We start from the raw sequence: 14,247 nt of genomic DNA on the forward strand, positions 1-14,247 counted from the left end.
GCTGGCAGCTCCAACGGCGCTTGGCAAGTTCTGCGCAGCTTCCAGCCTTTCTCGGCTGATCGCGACACAGGATTCAGGGGCTATCATCCATATATGGAAATGTTTCCCCGAAGGCCACATCTGAGATTGCCCATAAATGCTGCATACTTGCAGCGTTTTTTCCCACATAATCTGCTTCAGACCGTTGCACTGGTTTGAGCAAGTAGTTGCACCTAATCTCTGCGTTTCATTCAGGCCATATTCAGAGTAGAAAATTACAGTAATATATGTATGTAGCCAGCAGTCCATATTGGCACACCTATTCTAAAATTCCAGCTTCCATATCTTCGTCTGTTTCCATCCCCGTGTCACCACCCTCATCTGCCTCATTTTGATATGTAGTCCAAACTAGGTCGGCCTCGGGTCCCTCTACGACCAAGCCAAGCAGGGTCCTGGCCATGTCTAAATCTGGGTCAGCTTACACTAAGCAACTAAGCCATGCTACGTGCCAGCAATCTTCTCCCATAACTGCTTGTTTGCGTCGTCAATCCAGTCCGGCCGATCACCATAACTGAGACGGCCGAATGCCTCGATAAAGATATGCACGAGTCCGCTAAACTTGCGCATCGATGCGCGATGCAAACGCTCACGAAGGTCAAAGTTTCCCCCAATGATGAGGTGGTGTAAGAACCTGGTAGTTTGGACCAGCATCGCAACCGTTCTGCATTATGGGCTGACGGCGAGACCTCCCCAGAAAGAATCCATACTTACCTGGAAGCCGCTTGTGCATCGTCTTCTTCCATTTCCCAGACACGGTCGGCCAAGTGACACAGTCTAAGGATGATAGATGGTATCAAAGTTTGAGATTCGACGATGATTGCGAATGCGTCCGGGTGCGCGACCGAGAGCATGCCAAAGAACAATACAATCCAAGCCTTTAACTTATCCGCCTATTCCCGTACGATCGAAGACATTCTCTCTGGATGGAGGACCCGCTTACCTCAAGTGACTCGTTATCAGAATCTGTGAGAAGGGAACATAAAAGATCGACTTGGGGAAGACGGGTCAAATCTCGCGGTTCGCCATTTCCGTTCTCATGTTCTCCTTCGGGAAACGACAACAACGGTCGAAAAAGGCCCCGCACTTGATCAATTCGTCAACGACTCGTTCCTACCAAGCACAGATAGACATACTGGTAGAGACCCACGCAAGAAACCGTACGCTAGCGAGAAGGAACCATTGCGGATGGCAAGGATCCAAAAGTACGGCGAGGACAGATGAACTTCTAGGTACAATCGCAAGACTGTCCGGAAGTTAATCGGTATAGGTGAGTTCAAACTAAGGAGACCCTTACGCAGACTCAGCGTCTCCAGTGGCTTTGTGGGCTAAAGCTTCCAGGAGGCAGAGGGTGGACCTCCCGAGCGCACTGAGGCACAAATTCTGCACCACGTTAGCCGCGGTAAGGTTACGCAACTCGTTCGTTATGACTTTGCACAACGTGGTCAACAGCCTCAGCGGGTCATCTTGACCTGATTCCGTGCTCGATAAGAGTGGTGCATAAAAACGCGGTATGGAATATATTAGATCAGTCAACAAGTCGAACAAGGCAGCGAGTGCAGAGAGCTGCGAATTGAAATCGGTAGTCAAAGCCGGATAGTGACAGAACGGCACTCACCACAGAACTCATTGCCAACCCCACAACCATGTTACAAAGCGCTTCACACACAGCTTTAGTTGTCCGACCAAAATTCCGATTGGGGTGGTTGGGTATGCTGGTAAGGACATCCAGTATTTCAGAAAGCGCATTAGCGTGCGACTTAGCATGATCAGGATCCGTCAAAGACACAGTCATTAGCAGTTGTAACGTCGAAATCCTTGACCCTTCCACGGTGTGCATCAGAATAGCGCGGTGCATCTGTATCAGGTCAGCATAGTCAGCCAGAGCGAGAAATGCTCGGAGACGGACAGCAATATTCCAGTTCAAAGGCTCCTGTTGCTCAATCTCCTCTGTCACTGGAGTCAGAGCCATGTTCGTCCCTTCCATCTCCACATCGGGAGGATTATCGATATCGGTGGGAACAGGGTTATCTGGGATCCCTTCTCCATAGTTCAACTGTACAGACTCATCATTCTGGTGGCCCAGATCAATAGGCGTTAGTTGGACAAGTTGATTGCAAGGAGTTGAATGTGGCGCAAGCTGGGAACTGTACGCAGTGGTTGGTATCAACGTCCCGGGGGTGCCAGTAGCTTCGGAAGGGTTCCCTTTCCCTTTCCTTTGACTACTCCCACCACACTGCGCGCGGGTTGGAGAAGACGTCTGAAAACCGGGTGGCAAGCCACGACTGTCGTGGAACGACGGCTTTTTTGGTCGTTCATGTTTCGAGATATCGCCGAACCGAGGGTGGTAGGGACTTTCTGGTGTCGATCTGAAAGGAGCAGAAGTACCACTGCCCTGTCCCCAAGCACGTATCTGCGAAGGAACAGGTACAGGTGTCGGCGGGGGCCCTTTTCTAGTTCTCTTAGGTTGTGCGGAGCCTGGAGGCTTTCGAAGAGCAATCTCCAGCTCGTGTTGCTACACATGTTACGAGTAGAGGGTCACGTCAAGCCGATAATTCGTACCTTGAACGTATATTCCGTTTTTATGCGCTCCATCTCTATCTCAAACTGTTTTTGCATCAAGTTGTACCTTTTATCCGCCTCTTCTCTCGCAGTATTGAATTTTGCGGCTTGGGCGGCGTGATCCTGTGCATTCTGCACCATAGACCATGTTAATCACTATCGAAGAAGACGACCGCTAACGTTCACCTTTTCAATACTCTTCCTCAACATTGTAACTTCGCCGTCCTTCGCAAATTTCGCGTCAAGGGCATTTTCAAGATCGGTCTCCAATCTTTTCAAGTCGGCTTGCATCTTTTCCTTGTCTGCTTGGATTTTCTCGTAGTTTTTACGAAGCTGTAAGGGGAATTTTGAATCCACCGGTGACGACACGGGAGAGGAACAGAGCAGAAAGAGCAAACCTCCTCAAATTGACGGTGCAGATTGGTAAGTGACGCATCACCAGGACTGATATTTATGGGGACACCTGCACGCGGCAGGAGTCCGGACTGAGAAAAGGGCGCGCTTTGTGATGAGAGTGGTATAGGGGTGTGATTCTGAGCTGGACGTGTAGAAGGTGGAGGTCGCGGTGCCGTTGTCGTAAATTGAATGAGAAAGGCTGGTGCAGGTTCTCTGGACACTGTGGGATCATATGAAGTTGACGCTCCCGCAGGATGCAATGGTCCAGAGATATCCGGCTTCTGGCTACTCTGCCCAACCATGTGCCTCGGTTTGTCTTGTAATACGTACGTTCCATCTCCGCATATGGATATGTCTGGTAAATCGTCCAAGTCGTCCGCAGATTCGTTTCGTTGGATTGTCCGGGTAGATTTCCGTTGCGTCGCCGTCTTTTGACGTTTGGACGGAGGACTAGTGTCTACGGCTAAGGTAGTGGTCTCCGCCTGAACGCTGGCACTCCGCGAGAACTTGGACTCCTCTTCGAGGAGGAAGGCAAGGGTTTTGTCGTCGAGAGTGAAGTCGGGATAATCATCCTCGTCCTCGTCCTGATGCATGAATTGTAATGGCCGAATTTCAAACCCAGCAATACTTGGTAATAGCCCAACTATTACTTGGTGGCCCTATTCTAATCATTATCGGTCCAACTTCTTGTTCACCGCTATCAAGTTGCCCATATCCCACTTCCTTTCTGGACTGAATCATTGAGAGAGCCGATGCAGTGGAGATGATGGTTTTACATGGGTGCTTTTGGTTATGGTGTACATCACCGTAATCGTAGACATTCATGTGGAACCATTTCCCCCCACTGTATTCTTCACCAGATTTGTTCATTGCGATGTTCCCTGACAAAGGCATTATACTATGCTTCTCCAGACTGGCAAGGGACTCCAGGAAGATCCGTCGCAACAGAGGTCGCCTGACACGATCACGTGATGAACGCGAGTGCAAGATGGGGGATTGTCAACACACCACAAATCTTGTCAGCCGCCCCGACTGTGGCTTCCCGCTCAACCTCTTCTTCCTCTCGTTTACTAGGGCGTCCGACCACATAACGCACCTGTCTCTTGCTTGCCGCGCCAGTCAATTCTAGTCGGCGTTAGATTGTGATCTTCGCTCAAAATATGACCTCGATAGTTGAAACGTTGCACGCGAGTGCTAGACATTCGTCTATCTGCTGACCCTTACGACAGACGATAGCCTCCAGACAATAATCCCACCCGGCTATCGAGGAGTGAAACCCGTCCTGATGAATAGCCTCGACCAGCTGCAAGCACAACACGATGACGGCCCCGATCGGCCCCAAGCACGACTATGGATGCTAGGGACCCTCAACGCGGAACTCCCCGTCTGTCGGAGTACTGTCCATGGTACATGCTTCCTTTGTGTGTGATATTCTCGATCCTTTCGTGGCTCAGCCCCGACGGGACCCCGGTGCGACCGTAGTGTAGACCGGTGTGATTCTCTTCTCCCCGGCACGAGTGATTTGAAATTACCTCAGTCTCTCAAGACGACCCCACTCGGGGGGACTCCCGTGTGATTGTAGTTTAGACCCCTGTGTGACTTGAAGATTACATCGATTCTTCAAGGCGACTCTCCGCAGCGAACTGGTAAGTATTCTTTTACTTTCTTCAAAGCCAAGTGCTTTTAGCAGGGTTGGAAGGGCAGCGGTCGGGGTAGCGATCAAGCCCCCTGATGAGAGCTCTCGCAGGCTCGAAACCGCTTCCCCTCATCCTCGGCCCTACTGGGAAGACACCCAATGGCGCAGGCGGTCATCGAACTAAACGAGCTGTGGGCTGACTCCGCGTGTTGCTACTTTCCCTTCATGTCACATGAATACGCCATAGATGAACATGCAGGAGTCGCCTGGGCTGGTAAGAAGGTATGTCGCCAAGCCACAGGAGACCTCTGCGCAAAGGCACGGCCCCATAATCTTCGGTGGACGTGCAGGCAAATACATGTTTTGCCCTTGCAAGTTGAAGGGACGAAGTCCCCGGGACGGATAAGTCCACTGCGATCAAGTAAGTGGACTTCATGGAATTGTTTGCTCGCAGCTTACAGCGAAAACCCCATTACGTAGGGGCAATCCACTTAGTGGAAAGAATTCGGCCAGTATGCGCACGGAATTTTGGACCTCTGCCGCTACGACCTGTCATGCCAGCACACCTGACCACCCCCTCTGTCAGGAACTAAACTATCGGTGCACTGACGCATTTTATCCCCAGAGCTAAGGTCAAGCATGAACCATCAGCTGATTAGGTGCTGCCATGCATTGCTCAAACCTGGACTTCGAGGAGCACCTAAAACCTTGAAACTGCGCTCTGCGTAGACTGCCATGCATAATGACGCGATAGGCTTGCAGTCGCTCCCGTCATCCTAGTGTAACATTTTTGAGACGGAAAGAATGATGATGGAGAACATGCGGGGCCCGACAGTATGACATAGCTCCCAATAGCTCGGAAGTCAACGCCATTTGCCTTCGACACGCCTCGCACCTTTCCGTGATCATTGCTGGTATAGGAGGCTGACGAAGGGGAAGCAGTGTGCAACCAGTGATTCTTCGAATGTGCATTCTGGCGTATTTGAAAATCGCGACAGGGGGGAAGAGTCCTCAATTCAATTATGGAGTGAAATATTATCTAGTAGTACACCAAGTAAATTTTCAGTGTCGTTGTCTGGCTTCTTTCTTGGTCATGTAAACGCAACTGAAATACGGGACCTTCAATCTGAACCACTGCAAGATGTCACCATCCATCTTCAGACATCCATCTGTTCGTAGTGACTGGAGCGGGCAGGATTCGGCTTCTGAATCAGCCCCCAATTCGTTCTGCAAACGACTCTTGACAAGGGCGAATGCACTACTTGTTAAGAGATCTGGGCAACGAGACACATCCACGTGCTTCAACGCAGGGCACAGCAGTCTCTGCTGAGCGGTCGCCTGTGATGGTGATAAGGGGTCTCTACCAGCAAGGAATCGAAGCGTCTCGTTGACGACTCCATCAATGCAGTAAATCTGGAGTGTCTCCAAACATGGAACACAGGAGAGGATGCTAATTAGCGTCCCAGAATTTAGGGAGCAACTTCCCAACCGCAAGGAGACAAGGCTATCCCGTTCATCACGAAACACATGAAGCAAAGCCTCATCCACTCTGGAAACAGCGCCAAAGATGGTAAGGTCTGTGAGAAAAGGGGCATCGATGTTTTCCAATAATCCGAGGGGATTTTCAGCATTTCGAAGTTCAATGCTTTTCAGTTGAATCATCTGCAGGGGTTTATCGATTGTTCCTAGGATTTTCAAAGAAGTTGAAAAGTCCAGCACGAGACTTTCGACTAGCGGAATGGCTTCGATAATGGACAAGGGAAAATGCGTTGGCAACTGACGGATGTGTAGCGCTCGGAGCTGAGTCAAGTATCGCCAGTGTGACTCAGGGAACTGTGTCGTTCCCACCAAACTCAGTTCTCTGAGTTTCCACTCACGCGTAGGCGGGTGGGTAAAGTCGACTGTTCCGCAAGATTCTAGTGACAGCTGTTTGAGATTCGAGAAGAGATGGGTCATAGACATTCCAGAAAGTAATTGGGAAAGCTCGGAAAAGAATGAGCTATGAGCATGGAGGGCTTCGATATAACTCCAAGAAAGACTACGTAGGTGTGCAAGGATGGTCGGAAACTCCGAAGGGGACAGCGCTCGTCGTACGGACAAAGAGGCGATGCGGGACCCCGAGCGTTCGAGCCATGTCTTTATTTTGCGTACCGGATGTCGGTTTGAAAGCACCAAAGTACGCCAGAAGATTGGTGTGCCAACGATAACGCGACGCCAGTGACCACAAACACGGGATAACCGGACGGCTTGACAAGGATCGGCATCGACGAGAATAGCGAATATTTCAGTAAGGATTTCTATTGGGAGCTTTCCAACATGATATGCCACCTTCGCCAGACGTAACTGGCGTTTCTTTGCGACAACCACCTGAGCTTGCACAGATTTTTCCCGCAGTTCGAGGAGCTTTCCTCTATGCTTGGAATCGTCACCTTGGAGACGAGTTAACGCCAGGTCAACCATCTTCGTAGCCGAGTCATGCTTCTCGAGAGAAATAAAGATGCGAGTTGCGCGAGTGTAGCCTTGCCACTGTGTTGGAGCGAGATCTATGACTTTTTTAGAGTCGAGAAGGGCCGCTTTGAGGTTCCCAAGCTTCTCGTGGATCGCCGCTCGCGAGTCGTAAATCCTGAAGTTGTCGCCTTGAAGTTCGATTGCCTGGAAGCACATGAGGCCGTACGTGCAACGTCATAATATGCTACTGCACCTGATTCATGCACAAGAGTGCTTCTGATAGCTCCCCACCTTGGAAACTAGCTATGCCTTTCTCAAAAGCCTCCTTCCAAGACATGTAGCGGCGTTTGGTAGAGGACAGACTATCAAGTGATGAGTATTGAGATGTCTTTCGAAGGTCAAGTTGGATTATATTTGGTCGCAACTATTGGGATCGAAAATGAACTATGTACGTACATTCAAAAGGCAGCACTGAATCGAAAGAACTAACCAACAAACTCAGTCTAGTACTTGTAGTCTACATTCGAAGCCGAGTTGAGACTACGTCAAGCATCACCTTACATAGGTGATACATGGAGGCGAGGCTCGGGCCATGGGCGAGAAGTTCTGGTCTACCGTTCGCTTCAAAGCTTTCGGTGACACCAAAGTATCCCGCAGGTCAAAGCCCGATTGGCCTCCGACATGACGAGGGGCAGATAAGCTGTTGTGATCCGATGAGGCGAGTCTCGTCTTAGCTGAAACGTGGATGTCACTGCGAGTGCTAGCCAGCCAGACGTATCTTCATTTGACCTGCTCGGCTACGGGTTTCTAGGGCTAAGAAATAATCAGCCTCAAAAGTCCTAAGAAGGATTGTCCGGCATACCCTTGAGTTCTTCAACTTCCTCCCTTTGTTCGTAGTTCAGCACTAGCCGTTTAAGGTGCTGTTGCTCTACTTTATCTTGCAATTGTGCCGAGCGCGTGTGGACGGCAAGGGCTGTTTCGGCAGGGACAGCTAAGTTTCGAGTCTATGTTGCAAGTTCAGCGCTTCGGAGTGAAATCCATCAAAGAACAATCATACCTGCTGTTTGTTGCCCCTTCGCGTAATCACAGTGAAGTTCATTACTGATCCGTTGGGATGGTCGGCGTCACCCTCGACATTTTGCTCTGCTTCGTCTACACGTTTCTTTCGCGCACCAGGGCCCAGAACGGCAGTATCCCACCATGCGCTCTTCTTGTCGATCTTCCTAGACTCAGCGGAGGATTCGGTGATGATCTTGGCGAGTTCTTTCGCGAACTCTTCATCTGCTTCCTGAGAGGGACCTAGATGTTCTTGGGCGGATAACACGACCACAGGTTCCGGGGAAGGTGCACGTTCATCCTCCTATTGAATGTAAGACCCTTCGGTCGCATGACAAGACGTAAAACTCACGGCGGATCCTTGGCCAGCAGCGCTTCCGTCGTCGTCATCATCATCTTCTTCTCGGGGCCGTTCGCTGTCATCACCATCGTCGCTTTCCTCACCACTTTCGCTTTCCTGTGTGACTTGATGATGTCTGAGTATGTTAGTGTAAGAGTTAACGAATAACTTACAGCCTGCGTTTTGCATCACAGTGTTGAACACGTCATCCACGGCCTTAGCGGCCTCCTCGATCGACTTCGGCATTGAAAGGTTCGGGCGAACAGCCTGCTTGGCGGTGACCAAAATATTGATAGTGTAATACAGGCACTCACTTCCAGAGAGTCGGACAACATGAAGTCTACTTCCATTGGTAGCTCTTCCTTACAGAGTGCGTAGTACTAGGCAAGGAATTGTGAGTGGGAACGCAAGTCAGAGACAAGGGTCAAGTTTATTTACCTGAAAGAAAACTAGGAAGTTGTCCAACTTTCTCATCTGGCGTCCTCGGTCGAAACACATCCCAACCGCGTCCAGTAGAACGCAGACCAAACGAATGCGGAAGGAGTCGTCAGGCATGTCCAATGGTGTAGGTTGACGAAGTGATGGATGACCGTCCGCTGCAAGGAGCATCAGTTAAGGAACCAAGCGCGACATGGATATACTAACGGTGACCAAATGTGACCAACAACCACAGAGTGTCGAAGATCAAACTGGAGTTTACCACCCGGTAGATGTATAGTTCACCCAAATACTTCACGGTCGCCACCCGTTGCTGGTTAACGCTATATAAGTTTACTTCCAACCCCACTCGAATATCTTCCACTACTTGATCCACGACAGCAACGGCAAAAGCAGGGTGGTATCGCTGCAGATCATATGTCAACATCGCAAGAAGACTGATGTTACTATACTTGAGCTTCCACGGCTTGGTGAAGACCTTGAGAAGCGAATGCCCAACGGTCGGATCATCCCAATCAAGCTTTCTAATGAGCTTTAGAACCTTGTCAATCGTCTTCTTTGAAAGTACGTCGTAAACGAGATGGCGAATGAACAGTTCGATGGGGGTCCTCTCTTTCTCAACGAGAGGCGGACGCTCTGGAGGATTGCACTAAAGAGAATCAGCACTACAATTTCAGTTAAGCCGATATCCAAACCTGATAGTAGGCGTTCTCAAGTAATAGCATTTGCCTCTGGTCGAAGTGTTGCATACTTTGCTTGCGCCTCATGAGTTCGAGCTGCCAGCGTTCATGTCGGTGCTGTGTCATCTATAATCCAAACATGCCGCACCATAGTACTGAACCTTTCTTTAGTTTCTTCACTCCTCAATAGAAATCGACCACATCCTTCAAGCAGAAGCGCAACATTCTCCACGTTTGTACCAGAAAAGTCGTCCAGACAGACTTTGAGGATGTGTAGGATAACATGTGTTGGTACAACCCGAAATTTGGTCAAGTTAGATAGAAAAGTAATATTCTGGGTACAATTAACAGACGGTTGGCAAAGGAGAGAAGGTAAACGATACCTTGAGGCGAAGTTCAGAGAATTCTTTCACTACGTTCTTCTTCCGTTGCAAGTACCGAAACTCCTCTTCAAGCTTGGAAGAGGTTCAGTTAGCCCAAGATTCGCGCCGTCGGCCAGGATCAAACCCACAGAAGCAACAACTTCAGATCCAATATCAGGCATGTACTTATCCAAGGTGGCCACAAGTCTGGAATAGTGTGGCAGTAGATCGGTGCGGTTCTTCGGAACGTTAGACAAAAACTTTTCTGTTCCGTTAGTTCGGGCCTCCCGCAGCAATGACAGTGAAGTCATCACCTTGATCAATCTCTTTCGGGCAGCCTTCGAATTAAGGAAGGCAAATTCAACTGCGGCTTGGTCAATTAAAGTACGATTTGTCGCGTCAGGTAATCGAGCCAGTAAGGCAGTTAGAAGTTGCGTAGGCCCTTGTGGAGCCAGCTGGGGAGATAGCGGGGGGCTAGACAATTTCGGTGACATCGGGATGGGCGTCACGGTGCTGAAGGTGCGTTGTGTGAGATAATCAAATAGCTTTCTGCTCAGACAGCTGGAAACGTCACCTGTCTACCGGCTCTGATGGCTCTGCCAACGAAACGTTACTGACATGAACGTCTCCGTTGGTTTCGAGGGATTTAAGCTCTGCTGCGACATTCTTTGCCTCCTCTTCAGCTTTCTCTTTTTCGGCTTTCTCCTTTTCTTCGGAATCTGTTTTTTCTTCAGCGTCAATACCAAGGAAATTCTTGGGCACGAAATCTTTGAGGTCCTGGATATCCTCGAAGAACTTGCGCTCTTCTTCATCTTCCCACTTCCCTCCGGATGTGGTAAAAGCGATGTCGGTGTCATCGCCAGCGCCTGAACCTATGTTGCTGCCAATTTGGATAGAGTCTGACTTCTGAGCAGCGGTTGGTAACGCCGGCATTGGAAGGTTGAGTAACTCAGAAAGGCTGGCAACGTGAAAGTTAGTATGTACGCGAAACGGAGAGCAGATAGTTAGCTACGTCTGGCAACTTGCAAATAGTTTCTCGTATCCTTTGGTCATCCTCTCATATGCTTGTTGCCTGTCCTCGAATATCTCTCCTGAGCGGATGTAGGCTTCGTGATTCCGGCGATCCTGCTCTTGTAGGCGCTACCCGACGACAAAGAAACAGTGAATAAATCAGTGAATATCAAAGGAGTCGCGTATCCAGTCCGATCTTACCTTATGCTCGATGACAAGTTTCTTGGCAACATTTTCAAAGTACCCTTCACACATTCGCTTGAAGCGGTCTCTCATGTCTTGCTCAACCAGTTCCTCTCCTTCACCAGAGGCTACAATAGCAGCGTTCCTCGCCTCATCCGTTGCTCTGCTAGATTCGGCGTCGCCAGGCATTTGTTTACTTTGCAAAGTGGTAATGCCCAAATACGACCTTCCATATGATTTCAGGAAGGTAGAGAGTAGCGGGAGGGAGGACAACGATGGATCATTAGATAACTACCACCGTCAGCTGATGTCGAGCAAAACACCGAGGAGGAACATACTAATTCCTTGATAACTTTCATTATCCATTCCGCACCACTGCTGGTCGGAGAATCTCTGATGACCCCCACCAGGGCCAACTCAGAGCATACTCGAAGGATAGGACGTTGTCGTGATACTCGTACAACATCTTCCTTCTCACGTTGATCAGGGGTCAGTGCCGAAAGTGCCGCCTTGGTCGGAGCTGCTAGAGACGAGGAGAGTAGGTTTACCAGTACTGGTGTAAATGAGGTTGGAAACCGCCGATGTAAAGAACATACGACCTGTTGGGATCAGCCGATGTTATTAGGGTGCGGTGGTCGCGTGCGCAAGGTAAGGTTCCCACCTCGACCGCGGCCCATACATCCCTGTCTGTTTTACAACGTGTGATACCCTCAACGGCAGCACCCGCGATCTCGTCGGTGTACTTTTCGAGTGAGAGGGAATCGATGTCCTTGAGCACCTGGTCATGATTATCTACGCCGATGGATTGACGCATGCGCTTGATAAGAGCGGTATGCCGCCTGAGAGAATGATCAAGCTTTGAAGACTCTGGACTACCCGTATGAGTCGACGGAGATGGGAAGACGCGAAACGACTTGCCCTGGGTGTCCCTACGCAGGTTCAACTCCTTGAGATTGACACGCCTGGCGTGACGAAGCTTTTCTTCATCAACCTTGGGCACAGATGCTGTTTCCATCGCAAGTCGAGAATGCTAATAGGCAGTGGTGGTCAGTGCCAAACGGTGCCGCCCCAGCGCTCTAACCCGACAACTGCCTTTCTGGGGCTGCCCCTCTCCACACGTAAGCCTCATGTCGGTGTACTCCTTCCAAGCCAAAAGCCAAAGCCCGGGACAGGGGCGGCCACATCATGCACGGACCTGGACGCCTTGGGCCCTGTTCCTTGCGAGTATAACTGCGTTCAACTTCGTGGAAGCACCACACCGCCAACTCTAATAGGTGTCGCATTGACCATGTTTGCATGGCTACGATGCAACCAGTGTGTGTATCTTGCCAAACCATCTATGGCAAACAAAGCACGGCGACTATCAATTTCCTACTGTCGGGACTGGAGACTTATTTGCAGACACCCGTTGTCAGAGCCGGTCTCCGTGTCGCGACAGTTCATCCGCGTCCCCCGCTCGGGCGATTTTGTGATCCACGAAGGTCTTCGGAGACGAGACGTTCGCTGTTTCCTGATTGCAATCAATCGGTCCGGCTTCGTTTTATGCAACGTTGGTGACTTAACTCGCGTCCTGCCATTGGTCTTGCTTCTTTTTTTCATGACATGTTGTTTCATTTCCTCGGCTCTCACCATTATACACTAGAGTACAGCAGTCTGTATTTCTTTGGGAACCCGATAGGGATACCTTGACAATGCAGTACACCCGCGTACCCAACTGTGCCCTATCCGATTACCGTCCTCATTAACAACCGCTCTGTGGATGTCCCAGACGCCCGACAAGAAGTTTCTGTGTGAATATCTCCATCGTGCCATGATGGAGGGCATCTCCTTATACCAGTCTCTCATGTCATCGACCGTTCTGAGTCATTTTCTCCTTACACACTCAGTAATAGAAGCCTTCGCGTCTACACGTGTCCATACAGCAGCTCTATGCGGTTACTTGGCATACCGCTCTTGTTATTTCATTCTCAATAGCTTTCCATGCATGAAAAGCGGCGTTAATGTCACGCGTTGCGAGTGCAATCGTGAGGAAGGAGTCGAGGTAGCGAGCATTAAATAGGTTCACTTTTGATTATATAATCAACCTTCCGTTGTCTTCCGTCGAGCTCATCTCAAACAGCTAGAATCCACCTCCAGGTTTTATTTCCCCCCGTAAGTGGTCTACTTTCGCGAACCAGGGTTTTGGTACTCAGTCTACACCTGGAAGTCTTTTGACTCGTTCAAGTAAGAAATGGCTTTCCTCGGTTTGCGCAAGTGGCCTACACCTGTGCGTAGCTAATTCAGTCGTGTTCTGGATGACTCTCACACATGTATTTTGCTGCATGACTGAACCTTACGATCTTTTGCATATGATGCAACATAGGTTCTGAGGCCCATGGCACCCTTCATTGCTGCTTCCGGTATCACCTTCTACCTAGTGAAAACCATGCAGGATTTCGGTGTTCGATGTAAGTGCACAGTACTTCGGCTCATCCACGGTAATGAACATATTTGGCTTGACAGCGGAGACCTATGCTAAGGATCCAAAAAACCCTTATGCAGCCCAGATCGCCCGAGAAGCGCATCATTAGCTATTATATTCCTTGGGCTGTGGAAGTTAGCTGACAGTGTGGGAAGTGGTGGTATGTCTTCAGTCGGTCTTTCGGAGGTCAGTCATCTTTTAACCGAGATATAGACCGCGACTGTAGGGATGGCCAACTAGTTCTCGCTACGTCTACGTGATGTTTACTCTTAGAGGGAATCGTACAAGTGTACCCTACGCGAGAGTGGCTTGTGCGGCATGAGTAAGGTCAACGCGTGGATAAAGCACTCAACGACAACGTTCTTGCTGCCCGTCTTCCCACGTTTATCCAACAGATGTACACACGGTTTGCTGCCATTATTGCTATGGAGGATTGCTTGACGTCTCATTGACAACTCCGTTTGCATGCCTGTCGGAGACGCATACTCTACAATACCAGCGTCGTCCTATCTCACACTTTCGGTCCAAGGGATCTTCCATTTCTCGTGAACCTTTGCAGCATCTAGAATCGTGTGCTCGCCAACTGTCCAGTCGGGATTACTTCACGCTCCGCCCATGTGTCTATGTCGGAGTCAAGC

At 49.8% G+C, this 14,247-nt stretch overlaps 5 protein-coding genes across 5 annotated transcripts; 2 read left to right on the top strand and 3 right to left on the bottom strand.

The window, feature by feature from the left end:
• Positions 1 to 192: 192 nt before the first annotated feature.
• On the bottom strand, positions 193 to 3,746 carry F5J12DRAFT_761500 (uncharacterized protein). The gene is made up of 11 exons (XM_051742126.1): positions 2,997 to 3,746; positions 2,785 to 2,931; positions 2,599 to 2,730; positions 1,946 to 2,551; positions 1,655 to 1,894; positions 1,334 to 1,602; positions 1,173 to 1,282; positions 980 to 1,122; positions 751 to 929; positions 489 to 700; positions 193 to 441 (listed from the first exon to the last, which is right to left on the bottom strand). The coding sequence occupies exons 1-11, from the start codon at positions 3,585 to 3,587 to the stop codon at positions 299 to 301; spliced, it is 2,772 nt and encodes a 923-aa protein (XP_051604948.1). The 5' UTR covers positions 3,588 to 3,746; the 3' UTR covers positions 193 to 298.
• Positions 3,747 to 5,639: 1,893 nt separating this feature from the next.
• Positions 5,640 to 7,493, bottom strand: F5J12DRAFT_797692 (uncharacterized protein). The gene is made up of 2 exons (XM_051744180.1): positions 7,332 to 7,493; positions 5,640 to 7,282 (listed from the first exon to the last, which is right to left on the bottom strand). The coding sequence occupies exons 1-2, from the start codon at positions 7,413 to 7,415 to the stop codon at positions 5,693 to 5,695; spliced, it is 1,674 nt and encodes a 557-aa protein (XP_051604949.1). The 5' UTR covers positions 7,416 to 7,493; the 3' UTR covers positions 5,640 to 5,692.
• Positions 7,494 to 12,213, bottom strand: F5J12DRAFT_797697 (ARM repeat-containing protein). The gene is made up of 19 exons (XM_051744181.1): positions 12,067 to 12,213; positions 11,810 to 12,015; positions 11,487 to 11,747; positions 11,167 to 11,439; positions 10,967 to 11,094; positions 10,529 to 10,912; positions 10,269 to 10,467; positions 10,104 to 10,214; positions 9,976 to 10,047; positions 9,741 to 9,926; positions 9,608 to 9,688; positions 9,120 to 9,561; positions 8,913 to 9,070; positions 8,789 to 8,854; positions 8,648 to 8,741; positions 8,487 to 8,599; positions 8,136 to 8,438; positions 7,941 to 8,082; positions 7,494 to 7,891 (listed from the first exon to the last, which is right to left on the bottom strand). Exons 1-19 carry the CDS (start codon positions 12,161 to 12,163, stop codon positions 7,839 to 7,841), a joined length of 3,369 nt encoding a protein of 1,122 aa, XP_051604950.1. The 5' UTR covers positions 12,164 to 12,213; the 3' UTR covers positions 7,494 to 7,838.
• Positions 12,214 to 12,271: 58 nt separating this feature from the next.
• Positions 12,272 to 12,977, top strand: F5J12DRAFT_797698 (uncharacterized protein). Its single transcript, XM_051744182.1, has one exon. The coding sequence runs from the start codon at positions 12,437 to 12,439 to the stop codon at positions 12,788 to 12,790; it is 354 nt and encodes a 117-aa protein (XP_051604951.1). The 5' UTR covers positions 12,272 to 12,436; the 3' UTR covers positions 12,791 to 12,977.
• A 187-nt stretch (positions 12,978 to 13,164) lies between these two features.
• F5J12DRAFT_797701 (ATPase, F0 complex, subunit J) lies at positions 13,165 to 14,042 on the top strand. Its single transcript, XM_051744183.1, has 4 exons — positions 13,165 to 13,299; positions 13,355 to 13,414; positions 13,511 to 13,595; positions 13,651 to 14,042. Exons 2-4 carry the CDS (start codon positions 13,379 to 13,381, stop codon positions 13,716 to 13,718), a joined length of 189 nt encoding a protein of 62 aa, XP_051604952.1. The 5' UTR covers positions 13,165 to 13,299; positions 13,355 to 13,378; the 3' UTR covers positions 13,719 to 14,042.
• Positions 14,043 to 14,247: the final 205 nt, after the last annotated feature.

The sequence above is a fragment of the Pisolithus orientalis genome (assembly GCF_024613125.1).
Source record: "Pisolithus orientalis strain OTSU chromosome Unknown F5J12scaffold_2, whole genome shotgun sequence".
Lineage (NCBI taxonomy): Eukaryota > Fungi > Basidiomycota > Agaricomycetes > Boletales > Pisolithaceae > Pisolithus > Pisolithus orientalis.